The following is a 23,248-nucleotide window of genomic DNA, read 5'->3' as shown; positions in this document are numbered from 1 at the left end:
TGGGCGTGGATAGGGCCGGCACCAGGGAAGGTGAGTGGGCAGATCTGAGTGTAGTAATTTTATCTAGAAAGAAATTAAGGAAGTTGTCACAGAGAGTAAGTGAGGGCACAACCGGGGATGTATCACAGGGATTTATGATGGAGTTAAGGACATTGAAGAGGACCTGTGGCTTGTTACTGTTTTTAGACACAAGGTTGGAAATATAGTCCTTTTTTGCAGCTACAGCAGCTTTCTGGTAGTCCCTGAGGCAGTCGCGAAGAATCTCTAATGAAACATGAAGTCTATCTTTTTGCCATTTCCTCTCAGCGCGTCTACAGGCTCGTCTGAGATCGCGGGTGTTAACATTAAGCCATGGCTCAGAGAGTGCTTTAGTGCTCTTAATTTTGAGCTTAAAGGGCGCAACGGAATCCAAGGTGCTAGTGCATGTATGGTTAAACATGGAGAGGAGTTCCTCCGCACTCAGAGTGCTAGTGTGATCAAGGGCCCAAATTGCTGAATTGTTAAAAATGCGGGAGAAATGAGGAGCAGTGGCAGAGGTGATGGTGCGCTGGCGACGGGCAGGGGCAGCAGATTTGATTTTGGAACAGGGAATAACGGCAGTGAATAGGATGGGGAAATGATCGGAGATACAGAAGGACGTGCAAATGTCAGTGACAGTGATAGATAGACCATGAGACAAAATAAGATCAAGAGTGTGCCCCTTATCATGGGTAGGACCGGTAACTGATTGTGTTAGGTTAAAAGCATCGAGAAGATTAAGAAAGTCCTTTACTAGGGGTTTTGATTCACAGCAGACATGCACATTAAAATCAGCAGAGATCACAATATGATCATAGTTGACCATGACTTCCGATAGGAGGTCACCAAAGTCCTGGATGAAACCTACGTTGTATTTTGGAGGGCGATAGATGACAGCACAGAATACATGAGAGGACAGGTTTATCCGGAATTGCTGGAGCTCAAAACTGGGGTAACGACGGGCAGGTTCAATCAGTTGACAATCTAAATTTGAATTAAAAACTGTCGCTAGGCCCCCACCAGTGCTAGTGGTTCGAGGGGAACTGAAGAAGGAACAGTCAGAGGGGAGGAGTTCTGAAAATGCTGAGAGGTCACCTACAGGCTGCCAGGTCTCTGTAAGGAACATAATGTCCAATTTGTGAGACATAAAAAAGTCCTTCAGGATGAAAGTTTTATTGATCATGGACCTGACATTTAAAAGAGCCATACTAATGTTTAGTTCAGCCTTGGGTGGAGCAGATGCACGCTTCAGTGGACGGAGGATACGGTGGTTAATATTATGTCTAGGTAGGGGGAGTGGCACTGAAGGCAGTATATGATTTCTATTGCCAGTTGTTGTTGAAATAGTAGATATATGGGTATCATTATTTCTAGTTATATATGATGATGGTGATGATGACGATGATGATGTGATAGTTATTAAATTTGAGAGAGTATTTGCACGCTTTGACATAGAAATATTTAACTGTCTATGTGTTATTATTGTTTTAATATTTAGTGTGATAATTGTTGTGTTACAAACTGTATTGTAGATCGGCTATTTTCAAATAGCCAATGTGTATGATTAAAGTGGTTAAATAGATATTTATGATATACATACATTTAGCTGGGGACACCCTGGACCCCACTTTGAGAACAAATACCATAGGGTGTAGGTTAATAACTTTTTTTAAAGTGATTATATCATATTTTGCTGCTAAAGCACTGCATATTCCATTGCATAATCAATATTAAATAATAATATTTTGCCCATGTTTTTCAGGAGGGTCTACTAAATAGTATTTATTGTTTTTTGTTACGTTGTAACTTGAAAATAACCATAAAAAAATCACACTTGTGTGAAGTGAGGGGCGCTCTGATTGCTATGATGTAAAACAAACTGTGTCAAAACAAACATTAAATATTTGTTATTGTCAATGGCATTTTTAAAACAAACATACAATTAAAAACAAACATTAAACCCGTATATAGGAGGGGCTAGCGCCCCTCAAAAACACACGAAAAAATATCGTGATATCGTTTATCGTGATACGGCTTGAAAAAAATATCGTAATAATATGGTTTATCGTGATACGGCTTGAAAAAAATATCGTGATAATACTTTTGTCCATATCGCTCACCCCTACTCCAATGAACTGCAACGGCCAGTGAGGCATCTATTTTTTATAATATCTATGACTGTGAAGCTGCTGCACTCTATGCGGTGTAGTGATACCGACCAGAAAAATAGTACCATGTGACAAATATCCGTAACCGGATGTTACAATGACAAAGTGCTGTCGGTGGTGTCTTCACCGGTTGTTCTTTCGGTCGGTGGTGAAAAAATCCGACCGCAAGTATCACAGCCCCTGCTGTCGGCCGTTGAAAAACCTTGTTTTCACCAGAAATGACATTCATTTGGAGATGCAGGCCATTGAAAGCAGGCCATAGAGTGCAAAAAGTGAAAGGCAGATCGAGTGGCAAAGTGAGTGAAGACATTTAATGCAAGCAGATAGGACTTTTCTGTTTGGATGTATGGACTGTCAAGTCCAGAAAGTAGTTTTTGCCACTCACTAGGCATTCCCGCATAGGTTCCGGGTATGATGATGATGTCACACGCCTCTATTGCAAATTGTTTGCCAAGAAAGCAGTGTGGATTGCACGTCACGAGTTCTACCACTCCTAGATGACGTCCTGTGAAGTTACCTGCTGATAGCTGGCTGCTGTGCTGTTCTTCCACGTTAAAAATATCCAGGTGACAAATATTGTATTTCTTTTAAAATAATTCAGTGGTCATGCTTTATTTTAATACAGATTATGTGTGTGCATTCTTGTACTGAAGGCTGCCGTAGTCAATGAGGGTGTAATATAAGGCAAGGAACTTAAGCTGACAAACTGATTGCATTAAATGACATTAAACTCACTTTGCCACTCACTCACTCAAAAACATTTTGTTTTGTTTCTGAAGTCTGAACCCACCCCCATGTCACCTAGAAGCACGTATGGGCTGCTATAGTATGACTTTTAGACTCGTATTAAAGTAGTGAGGCTTATTTTTTTACCTTGGAGAGAATGGCACCTTGTCTTCCCATGTAGTAATGTCAATGTTGACACTTCAGCCTCCTCTTCCATGTTCTCCTCTTTAATCTGTGGAGGTTGTGGTTCCTCCTGGACGAGACTGGAGCTCCTCTCCTCATGTTCAGTGGAACCCTCTTTACAAACTACACAGAGAGAAGAGCTAGTTGGCATCAGCACAACTCAAAGTGCTTTTGTAAATATATGACATTTATTCTCCTATATGTTAATCTGTCATCTTAAAGGACCTATAACATAAAATTCTACTTTTTCCATTTCTTTTGTGTTTTTGGGGCTCCTATAATGTGTTTTCTATCCCCACAAATAACCCAATTTTGAACAATCAGGCTTTCATATCATATAGGTGCTTTAATGGAAATTGCTCTTAGGAACAGCTCAACTGATTTTGTCCTCATTGTGATGTCATCAATGTCACTACTTTGTATAATTCCTCCTCTTCTTCAGTCTTGAGTTCCAAATTTGCATTTCCACTTTACTTACAATCTTCACCATTGTTGATTTTCCAAGCTGGCATGGAATGGAAACAAGCCTGGTTTTATCTAGCATCAGTATAATAATGACTAAAATATTAAATAATCTGCATGTGAGCACCCCCACCAGCCACCACCTCAGGACATTGTGGTACTGCAGCTAAAACTGCTTTCAAAGTCCAGAAAGAAATGACAAGGCCTGGTTTAATATCAGAGTGGTGATTGAGGCTCATTAGAAATAACTGTGAGGGACAATACGATATTAAATATTAAAAGCGGTTTTAAAATGCATATTATTTGCGCTTTAACAAACCTGGTCTGTATAATATGACTTGTGGCTGTAAAAGGACGTCCAGAAGTTTGTCTTGTCTCCCCAGCAGTTTCTAGTGTCTCCATCTCTCTCTGGAAGAGGCTAAACATGAATCCTGCAGCAGTGCTGAGGCTCCAACACAAACACTCTGACAAGCTTCTGCTGACCAACATTACTCTGCTGTTTTTCCAAAACACCCAATATCTCCTCTCCCACCGACGTCAGGTGTTCATTTATCGACAGCTTTAGTCTTAGAGACTCCGTTTGACGCATTTTACCTCGTTTGTAAGACATTTTTCACCACGCTGATTTGTTCCTCGCCGCCATGAAAAACAACACGCAGTTAACGTGGTTTAACCAACGCATGCGCAATCCCTAGTCAAAAAGTCCAATAGGATTCCGATAGAAAAAATCCTATTGGAAATCCAATTAAAAAATCCTATAAGAATTTGGAACAAATCCTATTGGATATTTTCTTATAGGATTATAATCCTATAAAAAAAATCCAATAGGACTTTTTCTATGGGATTATTATCCTATAAGAAATTATCCAATAGGATTTGTTCCAAATTCTTATAGGATTTTTTAATTGGATTTCCAATAGGACTTTTTCTATGGGATTATTATCCTATAAGAAATTATCCAAAAGGATTTGTTCCTAAATCTTATAGGATTATTATCCAATAAGAAATCCAATAGGATCCCATTTGATTCTTGTACTGGAATCCTACTGGATTCCTCTGCTGGATTCCTATAGGATTCCTAGACTATAATCCAATAGAATTCTGAAAAGAAATTCTGAAAGAAATTAAAGCAAACACAATCGAACAGTAGGCAAATTTATTTCAGTTTAGAAATGTCATTAAATAGGACTGTAGAGTGTAGACTAATATGCAATGTCAAACTGGGGGTCCTTGAACGGGTTGAGAATCACTGCTAGAGCTGTAAACATCTTCTCTGATGGGGGACCCTGGCATATATTTTCAAATGGGTCTTCGTGGGCTAATTGTCCAGCCGGGGTTGGAATCCTTGTGTAGGTTTACTGGGAAAAGAAATAGAAAAATAGGCACATTAGTATACTGCACCAACATAGCAGTGGCGACTGTTTAGTCTGTATCTGCAGATGAAACCTTTCATCCAGGTAAAAATAACCCAGTGGTTCTCAAAGTGCAGTTAAAATGTGTTAATATGGCGTCAGAATCATTTTAACCACTTTGACTATTAAAAACAGCCAAACATGCTCACAGCGCACCACTAAGTGAAGTGCTGTGACCTTCTCGATCTGTGAGATTGTAGAATTGCCACTTTTGAAATATTTGGAAAAGATAGATGCTCAGTAGAGCTTCTTATTGTGTTAGAGCTGTTGGATTTAACATTTTACAAATCTGTTGGTTGTTGAAGTCTTTAACAATAATAATCTATCTTCAAACATACCTTAATCTTCTTTTTGCCATCTTCTCCTCATCGGTGCACTTCTGTGAAATCAATTTCTTCACATCTGCTTTGGACATGGCATATTTGGCACATATGAACTCTGTAAAGAACCAAAAAACAACATAAGACGACTAGGCACAGAGGGAGTGAAGCCAGAAACAGCCTCTGTGTTTTTAATTATGAAATGATAGAGCTTCCAAATAATATATTTCTTACCAATTATGTCGGTCAATTGTCCTGGGTCAAGCTGTGGCTTGGCCTCTTTCTCTCTAAATGCATTAGATTGCTGACCAGTCACAGTGTGACTGGCCAGGATTTTCCGCCCAAAGACCGCCACAGCGAGCTCCTTTGTGGCCTTTTTCCCATCCCCCCATCTGATCAAAGCGAATTGATCTTTGTTAATTGAGGAGTTGGGACCAATCTTCACCTTCAAATGATAAAAAAACATACAAAAAAGATGCATTACAGATCAGCGAGCCATGACACCCACCATCTCAAGTAGTTCTTCTGTAATTAATTCTGTAGTTAATGGAGAACAAAAAGACCATCGTTTACCTCACGTAGATGTGAGTTAAACAGTTCTATATGTCACATAGATGGGGGTCTATATGTAGGTATAGATAGATAGATGGGGGTCTATATGTCACAAATACGTGGTCAAATACATATATTTTTTTATATTTGGGGTCCTTGACTTGGAATGGTTGGAGCACCACTAATAGGCTGTGCTATAGATCGGCAATGTGGCATTGTGACCTCCCTCAATCTATTTGCAACACGTTTCGTTTATCTGAAAATGTTTAGGATTTAGAAAATCACTGTAAATTACTTTTTCATCCACAGCACACCTGAAATACAATACCTTGCATGTATATGTCAAATGTGTTTATTTTTCCAATAAAACAGTTTGTCTAACTTGACTCCTCCAGAGGGTGGCAGCATTGGACGGAGTCAGATTAGTTTATGTAAATAGGAAAACTTGAGAATATCTGTTTCCATTAGGCCAGATCGAAAATACTTGCCGTTTAACCACTTTTCACCATTCACCAAAAATAACATATCTGTCTTTTAAATTCCACATTGAAAATCTATTGATATATATATATATATATATCTAATTGATATTGCTGTATTTAATGTACAGTATATTGTTGATGTTGTGTTTTATATTTCGGCTACATTGAAAATGAGGGCCTGCCCCTCAATTGTACTATGATGATGATGATCTACAAGCTCATAATGTGCACTGTGAGCTTGTAGATCTGCTATTTTTGGTGAAGAGACTTAGTGGTGCTGAAAAAGATACAGTGCAACTCAGATATGTTTTATTATGTTTAAGTAGTTAAACTGAAGTGACAATGATAAATTCTAAATATTATCAAAGTATTGTGAGGCACCCATGGACTTGTGTCATGGCACCTTAGGGAGCCACCTCACCTACTGTGAGAAACCCTGCTCTAGGGGGTTCTTAGAGTTACATTAGGGAGCTGCCAAATCTTTTTGTGATGGAAATGTTTTTCATTAAACACTTCCCTAACATAGCTAGAGGGAACAATTTCCGATCTCACAATGGCTGTATTTTTTATTAATAAGAGCAGACCAAGTACAGTGCCAAATTATTGTGGTGGTTAAGTGCTTAAATGAATCCCAAATATTAATCTACCACACCATCCTGAAAGTGTACTTGTATGCCTCACCTCAGGTGTCACCTGTGTACTCGAAAGATTCTGATCAGATCTTGGAAGAGTGCTGGAGAACGATCCACCATCCTGCAAGTGACAAAGAATAATCAGATTGTAATAATCTGGACCTTTAATTAATTTAATTTACACAGCACTGATGACAGTGCCGTCAAACAAGTTTATGAAGATATGAAAACGTTTCATCTGGAACACAATTGCATACAATGTAGTTGGGGGTCCCTCTTCCCTCTTGGGGGTCCATCACTACAGGGGAGCTCACAGGAACTTTTGCTAAGAATGGAAATTCACTAGGAAAGACCAAACATCAGACATGGGAACCCTTTAAGATGGTTTATTGAGAAGGGTGGAGTATGGTCATTTGCTGTCACAAATGCCAAGCACGAAGTATAAATGCAGGGTATGGTTGTCTATGGGAGCGTAGCATGCGCAGCATGGGACGCGCGGCATAAACGTTCATGGCATTACATACATGGTGGGCCAGCATGGTCGTCTATGAGTGCTCCCATGCGAAGCATGGGACGCGCAGCATAAACGTCCATGTCCTGGAATACATAGTGAAGCAGCATGGTCGTCTATAGATGCGCCGCATGCGCAGCATGGAAGCGCATCATAAACGGCCAAGGCTTAGGATACATTGTGAAGCCTGCGTGGTCGCCTAGAACGGGTCGCATGCGAGGCATGGGACGCGTGGGGTAGACGGCCAGGGCGTGGAATACATAGTGGAGCAGCATGGTCATTTATGGATGCGCCGCATGCGCGGCATGGAATGCGCATCATAAACGGCCATGGCTTAGAATACATTGTGAAGCCTGCGTGGTCGCCTAGAACGGGTCGCATGCGAGGCATGGGACGCGTGGGGTAGACGGCCAGGGCATGAATACATGGTGTGACCAGAGGTTCGAGGGGGGCGGACCCAGATACTTTGGCTTAGGGGTCGAGGCGTAGGCCTGAGTGGTATAGTAGAAACCCCCTCTGGAACCTGCAGTATGGAGAAAGGGAGGGAGGGTGGGTTACAAGAAACTGGCACAGTGGCATTTTTTGCACTTGAGTTTAAGTACCCACGGTGATGGGCGGCGCAGAAGTGGCCAGGTTAGTTGTAGGTGGGTGAGTGGTTGGCATGGTTGGCAAGGGTGGAGTTTTGGTTGGCAAGGGAGGAGATGGCAGGCAGGTGGGTTGTCTCATGCTTGGCCAAACCTCCCGAAGTTTAGTTGTTCCAACTCCATTTCACTAGGAAAGACCAAACATCAGACATGGGAACCCTTTAAGATGGTTTATTGAGAAGGGTGGAGTATGGTCATTTGCTGTCACAAATGCCAAGCACGAAGTATAAATGCAGGGTATGGTTGTCTATGGGAGCGTAGCATGCGCAGCATGGGACGCGCGGCATAAACGTTCATGGCATTACATACATGGTGGGCCAGCATGGTCGTCTATGAGTGCTCCCATGCGAAGCATGGGACGCGCAGCATAAACGTCCATGTCCTGGAATACATAGTGAAGCAGCATGGTCGTCTATAGATGCGCCGCATGCGCAGCATGGAAGCGCATCATAAACGGCCAAGGCTTAGGATACATTGTGAAGCCTGCGTGGTCGCCTAGAACGGGTCGCATGCGAGGCATGGGACGCGTGGGGTAGACGGCCAGGGCGTGGAATACATAGTGGAGCAGCATGGTCATTTATGGATGCGCCGCATGCGCGGCATGGAATGCGCATCATAAACGGCCATGGCTTAGAATACATTGTGAAGCCTGCGTGGTCGCCTAGAACGGGTCGCATGCGAGGCATGGGACGCGTGGGGTAGACGGCCAGGGCATGAATACATGGTGTGACCAGAGGTTCGAGGGGGGCGGACCCAGATACTTTGGCTTAGGGGTCGAGGCGTAGGCCTGAGTGGTATAGTAGAAACCCCAAAAGTATCTTACCGCTTAGATTACGAGACCATGGATCGCTGGGCGTTGTGCAGGTCCTGGGCGTTGGTGCGGATGTAGCCGTGGTAGGCTAGGGATGACCACCGGCCGAGGATTTGGATGACGTGGTCCGGCACCCCCTTGCTTGATGCGGTGGATGCTGCTCCGATTCTGAAGGAGTGGCCGGAGAAGTGCTCTGGGGAGAATCCCGCTTTGGTGAGGACTGAGCGGAGGTGGGAGTGGAACCAGTTTCTGGTGGCGATTGATCCTCTGTTTGTCACGAAGAGGGGATCTGAAGGCGTTGCGTGCTGTGCGCGTCGGGAAAGAGTGTAGTTAAGTAGGGGCTCATAGGGGCTGAGGAAGGTATTGAGTTTGTAGAGGAAGATGGGAGTGGTTTTGCCGAACTGGTCCGTTTTGCTGTGCTTGATGGTAAAGATGAGGGAGGAGGTGCTGTGGGTGGTTAGGTCGACCAGCCTGGGGTGGAGAGCCGGGTCGAACCTGGAGTTGGAGGAGGTGAACTCTGAGCTTCTCAGGAACCCAAAAAAGGCTAAGAGAAACATGGCCTCGAGCGTGGCGTCGGTGTGGGGGTCTGAGTAGCCGGTGCGGAGGACGTGGATGCAGCTGGTTAGGATTTCGGCTGTGAGGGGTTGGCGTTGGGGGGGAAGTTTTGGCTCGATCCTTTGGAAGCCTTTGAGTAGCAGGGTGATCTGGGGATGTTGGATGGATGGATGGGGGGAACCGGTGACGAGTTTGATGAAGAAGTTGATGCCGCACAAGTAGACTCGGATGGTTGCTGACCTGGTGGCTGAGGAATGGAGGTGGCTGATGTAGGAGGAGAGGGTGATGAGGTCCGATGATGGGAAGTGGACGTGGAAGAGGGTGTGGAAGGACCGGAAGTTCTTCCAGGCTGTCCAGTAGGAGGAGAGGGTGGATGGGGCGATACCTTGCAGGACCATGTGCCGGGATTGTGTGAGGAGGTGGTGGAATGGATGGTTCAGGGGAAGGTCATCTCCGAAAAGGGTGGAACCGGGGTTGGTGTTGGGTCGGCTTCTGGCGCCAACCTCCTGAATTTCTGAAAAGAAAAACGGGAAAGGGAGTCAGCTATTGAATTTTTATGGCCGGGGATGTGTGCTGCGCGGAGGATGAAGTTTTTTGTGACTGTTATCCAGGTGAGTCTGCGGAGGAGGGCCATGATGGGGAGTGATGAGGATCTGCCTTTGTTGATGATGTGCACGGTGGTGAGGTTATCTGAGTGGATCAGGATTGACCTGCTGGCCCACTCTGACCCCCAGAGGGAAGCCGCCACGACGATGGGGTACAGTTCGTACAGTGCGGACGAGTGGACGTCGCTAGCTGACTGGGCCAGCAACGCCTGGGGCCACTCGGCGGCGAACCACCGACCACCGAAGTATCCTCCGTAGCCGATGGAAGGTGCTGCGTCGGTGAATAACTGTAGGTCTTCTGGTGATGTCACAAAGTCTTGGTAAAAGAAAGAAATGCCATTCCAGTGGGTCAGGAGCTGGTGCCACATTTTCAGCTCGGAGAGGCACTCCGGGGAGAAATGGACTTGGTGGTGGAGCGAGGGGACTGAAGATGCCAGTAGGAGGAGGTGGGAGATGAAAGAGCGGCCTTGGGGGATGATGCGGATGGCGTAGTTGAAGTGGCCGAGGAGTGAGAGAAGCTGCTGCTTGGTGCACTGCGGGGCGGCGAGGTGTTCGGAGATGAGGAGTAGGATGCGGTTGAGCTTGTCTGGGGGGAGTGAGGCTTGGAAGGTGACGGAGTTGAGAGTGATGCCGAGGAATTCTATGGTGGTGAGGGGGCCTTCAGTTTTCTCTGCTGCGAGGGGGATTCCAAGGCGGTGGAAGACGGACTTGAGGGTGGTGAGGCTTCTTGCTGGTGGTGCTGAGGGGGGGTCGACTGTGAGGAAGTCGTCGAGGAGGTGGACCAGGTAGGGGAGTTTGTAATTGTTGGTGAGTATCCAGCAGAGGAGTTCAGAGAGGTTGTCAAAAAGTTTTGGACTGCTCTTGCAACCGAAGGTCAAACGGACGGCAAAGTAGAATGAATTGTCCCAGCGGACGCCAAACAGATGCCAGGAATCTGGGTGGAGTGGCAGAACCTTGAAGGCGGCAGTGATGTCAGCTTTGGACAGCCAGGCGTTGCGGCCGGCGAGACGGATAAGGTTTATGGCGTGTTGGACTGTGGCGTATTGGAGGGCAAATTCGTCGCTGGGGATGAGACTGTTGATGCTGGGGATGTGGGTGCCGTGGGGGGATGAAAGGTCGATGATGAGGCGTTTCTTGCCGGAGTACTTGCGGGTAGCTACCCCGATGGGGCTGATGCGGAATGTGGGGAAGGGGGGGGAGGGGAAAGGGCCGATCATGAATCCATTCTTGACCTCCTTCTGGAGGAGGGAAAGGACGGTCTCCGGATCGGTGGTGGCGGACAGGAGGTTGTCGCAGGTGTGGTTGGAGGAGGGTAGGGTGATGAGTCCGGGGGAGAAACCGTAGTTGAGGCCGTCTAGGAAGAAGCGGATGAAGGTGGGGTTGGGGTGGTTGGTGAGTTCTTGGGCTAGTTCCGGGATGATAATGGGGGTGCTGAGATGCTTGGACAGTCAACTGTGGGATGGGCGTGATGCTTGCTTGTCGGTGCAGTTGGGGCGGGAGTGGGAGCCGCCGCAGAAAGTGCAGATGTGGAGCATGCGGCATGATGACAGCTCGCAGCCTCCGTCATTGTAATTATTGCAAAGCATTTTGCTGCCGACAAAGACAAGCGGGCGGCCACGCCTGTCTTTCCCTTTGGAGGCGGCGGGGAAAACCTTGCTGGAGGTGGTGACGCTCAGGAGGGGGGGGGGAGTGTAGCTGGATTGATGCGCTGTGTGGGGGCGGGGTACTGGAGCTCGGAAGGTGCATTGGGTGGTGGGATGGGTGGGGCAGCTGCAAAGACTGCACGATTCTGAGGTTTTTCCGGCGAATATCCTGCAGTAGAGCTCCAGCTCGAGGGAGCCCCAGTAAGTTGTGTTATTGAATTGTTGTAATCTGGAGGCGGCCCTGGCGGAGAATTGGCGGTGATATTCATAGAAAAGGCTCCCCCCGAAGCGTGTGCAGAGGTCCATGCAGATGTAAAGGTGGTCGTCTAGTTCTTGGCGGCGGGAAGGGAAGGAGGTGCATATGATGTCCCGGAAAATGGAGAAGGCGAGGACAAATTCAGTGGGTGTGAGGACGGAGGAAGTGGATGGGGTGAGGTCACGGAGTGTGATGGAGACTCCTCCGAGGTCTACTGACCGGTGTTGGGCTGTGCTAGCAGAGGGGCGTATGAGTGATGAGAGGTCAATGTCCATACCTTGAAGGATCTGCGACCGGAGGTGTGATGGGACCATGGGGGCGTTGAGGGCGATGGCTGATGGCGGGATGGGTGCTGGCGTGGCTGTGAAGAGGGAGAAGGCAGGGGGGGGGGGGTTGGGGAACACTGGGTGGGGGGAAAGAGAAGGCACGGTGTTGTGTGGGGCGCTGAGTGCTGCTGGGGGAAAACCTAGGGGAGGTTGAGCTTGGAAATAGTACGGGGAGGGGAGGGAGGTGGGGTGGGGGGGGTAGAGGTGGGGTGCTGCGGCCTGCTGGAAAAGGGGGGGGGGGACAGGTTGGGCATGGGGAAAAGACCCGGGTGGATAATGTGATGGGGAGATGTGTGGAGGCTGGAAAACGCTAGCAGTGTGGGGGGTAGGGAGAGCTGAGGTGGCTGGAGCTCTTTCAGAGGGGGGGTGGGGGGGAAGAGGGTGGACATCTGGGGAAAAAGGCTGCCTCTGGAAGGTCACTGTGGCAGCCTTCCTCTTGCTGCGTCGTGGCAGAGCGGCCTGCTGCGTTACGACGCCACCTTCAGGCTGAACGGGCGCCTGCTGGGCTGCTCCTGGAGGACGACGCTTGACGTCACGTCGGTGCGACGGACCCGCGATGGCTGGCGAGGCTGGTGTTGTTGTTGTGGTGCTGTCGGAGTGTTGTGCGCTGCGGGTGGTCGTGAGGAGGTTGAATAGAATGGGTTTCCTGGCGGTCCTGCTAAACGGGATGCCTCTCGTGGTGAGCGCGCGTTGGAGACCGACGACAGTCCAGTCGGATATTAAGGTTGGTGCGGAATTGGAGCCGCGCGAGGAGGTGACGGCACGGTTCTGCTGTAATGCTGGAGAGGTGAGTGAATCCTCGCGGAACTCCCGGGGTGTCCTGTTGAGGGACGCGGCGAGACGAGGAGGTGCTTGGACGGCTGCTGACCTGGAGCCTTGCTGGTCCGGTGGCGTGTCGGGCACCTCGTTAGCGTCCTGGTGGGTCGGCATGCCGAGGAAGAGGTCCTCGTCCTCCTCGGCGTGGATGTGGAGCAACCTGTTGAGGTCTGGCGTTCCTTGGTCTGACATGCTGAGTGTGTTTTTTTTTAAGCTGTTTGTGCTAGGCTGGTAGCTAGAGAAAATGCTCGATTAATCTCTCGGTTGTAACGTAGGGTGTGCGTGTTTACAAGAAACTGGCACAGTGGCATTTTTTGCACTTGAGTTTAAGTACCCACGGTGATGGGCGGCGCAGAAGTGGCCAGGTTAGTTGTAGGTGGGTGAGTGGTTGGCATGGTTGGCAAGGGTGGAGTTTTGGTTGGCAAGGGAGGAGATGGCAGGCAGGTGGGTTGTCTCATGCTTGGCCAAACCTCCCGAAGTTTAGTTGTTCCAACTCCATGAGGGGGGGGAAAGTCAGTATTAAGGAAGATTTGAAGCTACCAACATAGAGCCAAGCTAACATTACATTAACAGAAACTCTAAATAGTTTCAAAACATATATTGTAGACATACCAGTTTTGTTACCATCAATAGAAGCTTGCAGATGTGCCACTTGGGCTTGCAGGCCCAGAACAATGTCCTTGATTTCTTGCAATTCTCTTGCAAGGTTTTCATGGTCGTTGACAGCCTAATGGTGACATTTGAGAAGCATTTTCTGTCGATTATTTCTCTACTGTAATGTTTCTTGACCATAACCTGTATACCATTGGAAAGCCTGTTTATTTCCCCTTTAAATGGTTATGGACAGACAGACAGACACCATGCACCATCTCAGTTTACATGTGTACATTCCAGTGCTCTGTAAAGTTATAGAAAGGATTTGCTTCTTACATTGCTTTTCTTCTGCTTTTTTTCCCCTTTACGCCTTCCAATTTCAAGGTCTTCCTCATGGGTTTCACTTCCTGCAGCTTTGTCGTTGACAGCCTAATGGTGACATTTGAGATTTTTAGTTATATTTAGCAGTTTTCTGTACATTATTTCTCTACTGTATCTCTCTCTCTATACACACACACACACACACACACCCTAAACAAAAAACAGAAAAAAGACTAGGGTCTTCATGTGTGTGTGGATGGATAAAGCCTATAGGCTTTATAGGCTATACGTACCTACCTAACCCTATAAGCTTAAAAACAGCTGTATTTAACCTCAAGCAAACAAACAAAAAAACACCTCTTTTTCATGTGTTTGTCTCCGTTTCTACTCTACAAAGCCAGAAACACTAAAATGCAGCAACAAAGGGGCCTCGTTTTTGGTTTTAACCTCATATTTTGTCATTCTTTGAGGTGCACCGATGAAAGACACTTACCTTTGATCCTGAGAGCTGAGATTTATTTATCAAGAGAAATCTATCGCGTGAACTCACACCGTGAACGCGCAGCGCGAGCGCCTCTGCTAGAGTCTAGAGGAGCGGGAATAAAACAAAATTTATGTTTACATAGGCTATACAATATACAAAATATGCTAGTTGCAGCTGAAGGTATATAAGCTACAAGCGTTATTAATTGACTAGGTGTGAATTGTGAAATATAAGACCTAGAACTAGCTGGCTGTCACATTTATAGAATATTCAGTATCAGTAAAACTATAGTAATGTTGTATAGAACGCCATATATGGCGTCGAGCCTTAGGTGAGGACGTGAGGTCTACTCTAGACAATTTTCAACAGTTCATTGTTCAAACAAGCTTTGAGAATTATTATAAAAAACATTATTGGCAAAATGGCGACATGATAATAGGCTATACAATACCTCAATAGCCGCTTCTCGAGCTGGTATAGTGGTCTACTAAACGTGAGACCATCGCCGTCTTGCTCTTGGTGAATTCACAGGTGACAGGTATGTACTACTAATAATAATACATATTTAAATATATGCTAAATATTTTACAGATTATTTTTACACTGCAGTATTGATACTTTCGCTTGAGTAAAAAAACTACTTTTTCCACAACTGATATTTAATCTGTCTATTTTGAGTATAAGCCTAAATATTAATATTTCAATATAACATTGAAATTGCCTGTTTGTTTTTCAACATGCAGGGCAAATATAACCATGGAATCTGATGTGAGGACGGGAAGACAACTAAAAGGCTCTTACAAAAGGTTGGTGACGCGTGCATGCGTATGTGTGTGTGTATGTGTGTGCATATTAAACTCTGTCAATGCTTATTTTTCAATAAAAAAGGTATTTTAGCCATCTTGCTTTTCTCTCCATTGTAAATGCGCAAGAGAACCCTGGCCGCTAGGGTCGCGGGCAATATTCTGTTGCGCCGTTTACCGCATTTACAATTCTGTTGCGCCGTTTACCGTATTTACAATGGAGAGAAAAGCAAGATGGCTGCGGGTGAAAGAAATACTCAGAAACAGAGTTGACTCACAAACAAGTGGGGCAACATTAAAAGCAGCTTAGATTTTGCATTTGTACAAGGTAAGAGTGATTTAAAGGCATCCAGGTTGCTTCTTCGACATTAGGCGCGGAGTTTACGTTTTGACTCTCGTAGAGAGATTCGTCAGAATCGAAAAAAACCTCTACGAGAATCAAAAAATTTGGGCTAGCATTGACCTGGGAAGAGGCCAGACAAACCAAGTAATACACAGTGGTTCAGGGAATTGTCTTTATGTTTACCTTTGGAAAAGATTACATACATTCTTAAGGACAAACAAGAAATGTTTCAGGATGTGTGGGGCCGTTTTATAAGATGTTAAGAACAATAGTTTGTCACATTTAATGGATGAAGCTGAAGAGGAGTAGTGCTGTCGTTTCTTTTTTTGGTTATTGTTGTTTTGCTTTCTTTATATGAGTAAATGTCTTGTAATGTTAATTGTTTCATTTCTGTGGAAAAAGGAAAATCAATAAATACATTGTTGGGGGGAAAAAATCCACTGTAGCTACTTTCTGTCAATACATTCCGCGTATTAAGTATTATATACACATTTTCCTTTGTCCATAGATTTTTGGATCCAGGTTCCCATGAACCCCTACCGAGGACAAGTCAGTGGCGTAAACAGCAGTTTCCTGACACTGAAGACTTTTCCGAAGAGACATCAAGGGACTCAGAGCTGTGTCCATCAGCATCACAGAGGTATGTTGATTATGTATTATACTATATGAGCACCAAGGTGGACAAATACATCTTCATTTGAGGGTCCTTGACTAGCCGTAAACAGCTTTAGATATATGGGGCTGTATTTTGCGTGTCTTAAGTACCAGGTCTAATTACTTAACTTAAGACCTGGAGGTGTGATCAATGCCATTTGGCTATTCTGAGTGGCCAAAGAGTAACTAGAGTGACTACATTGGGAAATGTGATCAAAATAAAAAACATTATCATGGTATGTAAAACAAAAAAATAAACATTTGACATGGACACGACCACGGATATCTGTGTACGGACATATTGATGACCCCTGGTTTTGGTTTCCTCTTCCTTTTGCCACCAGACGCAAGGAGCCTGCATCTCACCCACACTCCCTCCATTCTACCAATCTGGCTGGAGAGAGTAAGGAAGACCCCGGCAGGGTGCAGCTGTCCCAGGGTGGCATCGGCACTATGGGCACACCCTGGCCTCACACCTACAATACCAGGTTGGTGGTGTGTGTCGTGTGTCCGTCAGACAATATTACAGGTCAAGTTCTACTTGCCCAAAGGTCATGTCCACTTACTTTGTTTTACTTTACTTGCTAATTCTGGGGCTGTGTGATAAGGACATTAAGACAGCTAATCCGCACTCAAAATTCCACCTCCCCCTGTTTTTGTATTGCTATTACTAAAGATCTGGGTTTAGGTTTAGGGTTAGACATTTATAAGTAACGTTTAGGGGTTTGAGATGACAGAGAAAACAGCCGATAGGCCTCGGTACCAATGGCACATTTGTTTACTCTACATATTAAATACTGTATGCTAATACTTTAATGATTATAATATCGTCTCTGTCTGGTGTAAACCTCATACTAGTACAGTGTTTCCCAAACCTTTTAGCCTGTGTTTTGCCCGGGACCCAAACTAGTGAAAATGTCAGATCTACAATCACAGAACACTGTGCAAAGACTGTTCTGTAGGTAGACCCTCCGTTACTGCGTCGGGTCTACCTACTGTACACCTCTCAGCCATTATTGAACACGAGTGCGAGAGCGAATCAAGACCATAGATTAGTTTGATAGTCTTTATACTAGCCAAGACAGATGCACACATTATCTTCTATTGTAAACACATTTTCCGTTGTCCATAGATTTTTGGATCCAGATTCCCAAGACCCCCTACTAAGGACTGGTCTGCGGTGTAAACGGCTGTTTCCTGACAATGAAGACATTTCCGAAGGGACATCAAGGGACTCTCTGCTGTGTACAACACAGGGGTATGTTGATTATGTATTATATGATTGATTGAATACTTTATTGGTCTGAAATGTAAACGGCATGAGGTACAGTCAGACATTTAGGCTAAAAGGGACTTGTTTACATTGTGGTCTTATTCCATACCAAGGGTTCCCAATTAAACATTTCAGGACGACTCTCCCCCAAAACAATATCTAAATATATCTAGCAAGTTTTTGTTTTTACAATTACTCTGCACACCCTTTGTACATATAGTCTAATACTGTTATGTTATACTGTGTCTTGGTTGCCTAATGGGTCAAATTTGGCAAATATTGCCAGATATATCTGCAAATTAGTGAGGTCAAATGTAATCTACTACAAAATATCTAGTTGAGTCAACTAGTTAGCTGGGGTGTGTGTTATTTTAGCACAACTTACTTCAGTAAGTTGTGCTAAAATAACAGAATTGAGCAAAGAATCACACACTTGTGATAACTTGCAGACTATTGATCCATGTGCTGGTGTCTCCCCTTCATGTTTTTTCTAATGCATGTAATTGGCCTAAATAAACATTATGTACATGTTTCCATTTGTCCATAGATTTGGGGACCCTGATTCCCAAGACTTAATTGAAGATCAAGATGGCGACCTCTCTGAAGGGACATCAAGGGAATTTCAGATCTCAGAAGACATTGACATTGGGGGAATGACATCTGGTCATGATGATCAGTTTGTAAGTGACACTGGCACCCAAAATAACATTGAGATGGAGGTAGACGGTGAGCAAAATGGCTTTCCTAATAACTCTGAATTTGAATGTTTTGGGTCACCTCTTTACCCCGGGTCTGATATAACCTTAGCACAGTGCATAGTACTGATCTTGTCACATTCCCTTAGGCACAATTTAACAGCATGTGCTGTTGAAGACCATTTATCACTTCTAAGTGTTATTTTGCCTTCTAACAACTTATTGCCACAGTCTCTCCACCTTTTCAGGAAAATGTATAGAAATCCATCCGACTCTGTCAATATACACTTATTCTGTAACATGTGCAGTGCATATCTTCCAACAGGAGTAGCACAGTGTCCTGAGTGTAATGCTATGTTTGAGGAAAAAGGAAATTTCAAAGATGGCAACTTTTTCATAAGTCTTTCACTTGCAGACCAGATTAGGGATGTTTTACAAAAGGGGTATCACATTCTTCCAAATGGAGAAGTGTTGAGTGATGTGTGCAAGGGTGCTATGTACCAGACACTCCCCATGGGAAATAATGATGTGTCACTATTGTGGAACACTGATGGAGTCCCAGTGTTTAAATCTTCATCATATGCACTGTGGCCAATCAGAGCGGTGATAAATGAATTGCCAGCCAATGTTCGTTTTAAAAATGTGCTACTTGCAGGTGTGTGGTTTGGGAAGGGAAAACCTGACATGTCCATCTACCTCAAGCAGTTTGTAGATGACATCCATAGTATAAATACAATTGGAGTGAAATGGTTGCATCCTCAAACAAAAACAACAATAGTATCAAAAGTGTTCCCCATGCTTTGTTCTTGTGATGCAGTGGCCCGATGTACGGTTCAGGGCATACATCAGTTCAATGGTGCATATGGCTGTGGGCACTGCCTAAATGAAGGACAGGTCGTAGCTAAGGGAAATGGACACACAAGAGTATATCCACCTAAAGAGGCAGAGAGAAGAACTCACAACCATGTTGTAGAATGTGGGGCAATGGCCATTGAGACTGGGGTTACCCATGTGTTTGGGGTGAAAACAGTGTCTCCATTAATCCTTTTGCATCCCTCTACTGGTTTTGACATGGTCAATAGTTTTCCTGTTGATTACATGCATTGTGTTCTATTGGGAGTAACTAAGCAGTTCTTGGACCTGTGGTTTAATAGTAAGCACCATAAGAGTCCTTGGTACATAGGTACATCCAAAGACCAGGTGGACCAGAGATTGCTGTCCATAAAACCCCCCTCTGATGTTCCAAGAGTGCCAAGAACCATTAATGTTGCTCAGAAATGGAAGGCTGCAGAGTGCCGAAGTTGGTTGCTCTTTTATAGTGTTCCTGTCTTGTATAACATTTTGCCAACCAAATTCTTAAAGCATTGGTTGCTGTTGGTGGCAGCTATCTTTTGCTTTTTGAAAGAAACAATTTCCGAGAGTGACTTAGCAGAAGGTACATCGAAGATCATACAGTTTGTACAAGAGATCCCAGGAAAGTACGCCTTGTCCCACATGTCCTTCAATGTCCATCAATTAACTCATTTGGCTTTGTCTGTCAAGATGCATGGGCCTCTTTGGTGTACGTCTGCATTTTGCTTTGAAGGAGACAACAGTAAACTGACAAGGTTATGCCATGGGACTAATTATGTTCCAACTCAAATTGCACGGCAGTTTAGCACACTCAAGTTTATCCCTGTGCTCCTGAAGCTGTCTCGGACAAGCAATAATATTTCACATAGAGTTGACAAGCTAGTCAATGACTGGTTGAGTGGATACCCCCTGATTGCAAAGGCAAAACAGTTGGATGATATTGTGTTGCTAGGGTGTCCTCGCCAGAAAAAGCTTAATCCAGTTGAAAGGTCTGTTCTGTACCCTCTTTGTAATGCATCTGAAGATGACAATGACACAGCTGAGATCTATGAGAGAGCTATTGTGAAAGGAAAGGTGTACACAACAGAAGATTATGGAAAAGGGCACAAACACAACAGCTACACAGTGGAGCTAAAGAATGGTCGCATTGGATTGATCAAATCAATTGTTAACATCACACAAGATCACACAGACAATCCTTTGGTTCAGATTCAGCTTTTCGACACAGTGGCCGCACAGTTCGCTTCTGATGCATCAGTATCCCATCTTAAGACTGCACTGCTGAGTGCCACACAAATCGCTGTAAAACCCAGTGATATTGTACGCAAGGCTGTTTATATTGGCCAATGTAACAAAAACATATATGTGTCATTACAACCAAATAGCATAGAGCTAGACTAAGACCTAGACTTGAGACTATCAATCAGTCCAAATTGACAAACCATCTATTGTCCTGTGACTATTAAGGGACCAAGAAGTCACGCAGTGACTTTTGTCAGTTATTGCCTCTTTCTAGTTGTTTTTGTGTTTATTTATTTATTTAAATGTGATGAATTGTTTTAATTGTGTCAAATAGTACAAAAATGTAATGAGTTTGAAGATGAGATGAATATTTATTTCACTTGGTTAATAAATACATGTATCTATGCCTACCATGAGCACCGTTGTATTTGTTCTACATTTGAAAAAAATGCTACATTTGTTTTAATGGGGATAATTTGTTTTATAAGCAAACACACTTATATTTCCAATAGGCTTCCCATAAGATTCCTAATTGACACTTGAATGATTGAATGATTTTGTTTAAAGGCTTTGGCTGTTGGAAAATAATCCTATAGGGTTCTGTTGAAACAGAACAGGTTCAAATGGAACTTCAGACAATCCTACTGGAGTTTCTGAAGTTCCAATATAATCCTATAGGGTGCTGTTGGAACTTTGGACATGGCTCTAGGTTCAAATGGAACTTCAGAAAATCCTACTGGAGTTTCTGAAGTTCCAATATAATCCTATAGGGTTCTGTTGGAACTTTGGACATGGCTCTAGGTTCAAATGGAACTTCAGAAAATCCTACTGGAGTTTCTGCAGTTTCAATGGAATCCTATTGGACTTTCCAAAATTGGATATAACCCAATAAGATCCTATTGGCACTTTGGAAAATCCAATTGGATTTTATAAAGTGCTGATACAATCCTATAGGATTGTGTTGGATATGTGTAAAAATCCAATAGGATTCCTATAGGATTTCAAAATCCTGTAGGATCCTATTGGACATTTCGAAGATCCTATAGGACTTTTTGACTAGGGATAGCAGCTTCTTCTTTTTGTTTTACGGCAGATGGCAACCATGGCAACCAGGTTTTTGGTGCATTACCGCCACCTTGTGACCCAAATCTTGAAAATCTAGCTTCTATAATTCTCTCTTCGCTCTGAAAGAGATCCCAATGAAGATATCCACGGTAATCCACCACTGTGTAGAGTACTAATTAGTAAGCCTACAGTCATATTTTTTACATCATCTTTCCTCCACAGTTTAGTTGTCATGATGCCACTTTTATTACCTTCCCACATGTCTGTGTAACACTGTACCGTTTCAAGGTATCCCTGAATTAACCATATGCCGCTAGATTGTTACAATACAATAGATTAAGTTAGAACCTTAAATTACATTCATGACATATACTGTATTACAGTACGTAAATATGTAAATCTTTCCCCCTGAATGTGTCACGAGGAAAACTTGAGAGTAGTAGGCCTATATTTTCCATTATGACAGATTGAACTTCACCCTTGAACACCAGCATGGCCTATATTCCCTACCCCTTAGGCCGGGGAAACAAAACATTCACCAGAAATAGCAGATCTACAAGCTCTCAACGCGCCACGACTCACAAACACAGAGTGATGGGTTGTGAGTTTGTAGATTGTCTTTTTTTTAGTGGTCTGGTGGTAGGTCTTAGACTTTAAGTGGTTAAACCGAACTGATAATATTATCAATACGTTTTCTGCGGACCTCCTGGACATGCGTCAGGGCACCAAGCACAAACATACACGCAATAATCATACTAATATGGAGGGGAGAACACAACGGAGACAGCGCTTCTTTCACCTGACAAATATCATTTCTTGTTTTTAAAGATTTGTTTTGCCTTTATTGATAGATAGGTGAAGATTGACAGGAAAGAGGGAGAGATGGGGGGGGTGGGGGGGAGGGTGTCGTCATGAACGGGACTCAGACATTGTGAGAACGGCCTCAAGGATATTGCCGGATAGTAGCCTGGATCATGTCTTTAAAAACCAGGTGCTTAAGAATGCCAAGTCCATTTGTACGGACAACTCCCATCCCCTCAGCTCTGAGTACAGGCTGCTTCCTTCCAGGCTTCGCCTAAAGGTTCCAGGGGCCAAAAGTAACAGGTATAATTTTCCTTCGTGCCTGTGTCTATCCAGGCCTTAAATGACGATAGGAGGAGGTAACTTTGTCGCTGTTGTGAATTTCTATTGCTATACACTGATACCTTGAACTGCCATCCTGTCCTAAATTCTGAAACTCAGTTCTTTAAATTCTAACAAATACCATACATTTTAAACTGTAAGATAAATCCACACAGACACACGTGGTATCTTTGAAAGTTACATTAATTAAAAGTTACAAAGCAGTAGGGCAGGCCTACCATGTGTTCTTCTTGCTTACTGTAAATCACTCTGCGTGTGTGCGCACCATGGCCCTCATTTATCAACCGTGCGTACGCCAAAATATGGGTGCACGCCGAAATTGCCGACATTTTTGACATTTACCATTTCCGCCAACGCTTGAAATTGAACGTGACAACGTTGAAAATCCACGTTTGCTCCTCACCTGGCGTACGTATTTTTTTTCTGTCTTACACAAGCGGAGCAGCCTTGTCTGAACTGCTGACACTGTCACAGGCATCTAAACATATGTTTTCACTCCTAAAATGTTAATATAAAACGGTATGTGTATGTAAAAAACAAAAGAGAGATTTCCAACTTTACAAGTAATTAAAATCGCGCAATTAAAAACAATATAACATGTTTACAATGTATTAGTTTGTGCTTAATCAAACACTTGTTATGCGAGCGCACTTGTGA

General features: G+C 44.2%; 1 protein-coding gene and 1 long non-coding RNA gene across 2 annotated transcripts; one reads left to right on the top strand and one right to left on the bottom strand.

Annotated features, from left to right (window-relative positions):
* Positions 1–4,795: 4,795 nt before the first annotated feature.
* Positions 4,796–13,784, bottom strand: LOC308332557 (protein insensitive-like). The gene is made up of 6 exons (XM_080788509.1): positions 13,735–13,784; positions 7,213–7,280; positions 7,005–7,076; positions 5,524–5,734; positions 5,308–5,407; positions 4,796–4,915 (listed from the first exon to the last, which is right to left on the bottom strand). Exons 2-6 carry the CDS (start codon positions 7,249–7,251, stop codon positions 4,876–4,878), a joined length of 462 nt encoding a protein of 153 aa, XP_080644635.1. The 5' UTR covers positions 7,252–7,280; positions 13,735–13,784; the 3' UTR covers positions 4,796–4,875.
* A 1,762-nt stretch (positions 13,785–15,546) lies between these two features.
* Positions 15,547–21,118, top strand: LOC308332933. The gene is made up of 5 exons (XR_013965765.1): positions 15,547–15,652; positions 16,176–16,307; positions 16,666–16,809; positions 17,454–17,579; positions 18,142–21,118. It is a non-coding gene; the product is annotated as an uncharacterized lncRNA (long non-coding RNA).
* Positions 21,119–23,248: the final 2,130 nt, after the last annotated feature.

Source organism: Protomyctophum bolini (assembly GCF_963924005.1).
Source record: "Protomyctophum bolini genome assembly, chromosome: 18".
In the NCBI taxonomy this organism is placed as follows: Eukaryota; Metazoa; Chordata; class Actinopteri; order Myctophiformes; family Myctophidae; genus Protomyctophum; species Protomyctophum bolini.
Note: the sequence above shows the minus strand (reverse complement) of the source record. Positions and strands in the feature narration are given on the sequence as shown.

Bases quoted from the DNA above. Each gene is read 5' to 3' on its own strand.
- LOC308332557 (XM_080788509.1), bottom strand. From the start codon at position 7,251: ATGGACCCCCAAGAGGGAAGAGGGACCCCCAACTACATT. The intron at 5,735-7,004 runs GTGAGGCATACA...TATCATTTGAAG, and splicing joins GTACACAGGTGACACCTGAG to GTGAAGATTGGTCCCAACTC. The intron at 5,408-5,523 runs GTAAGAAATATA...GGTTCTTTACAG, and splicing joins ACAATTGACCGACATAATTG to AGTTCATATGTGCCAAATAT.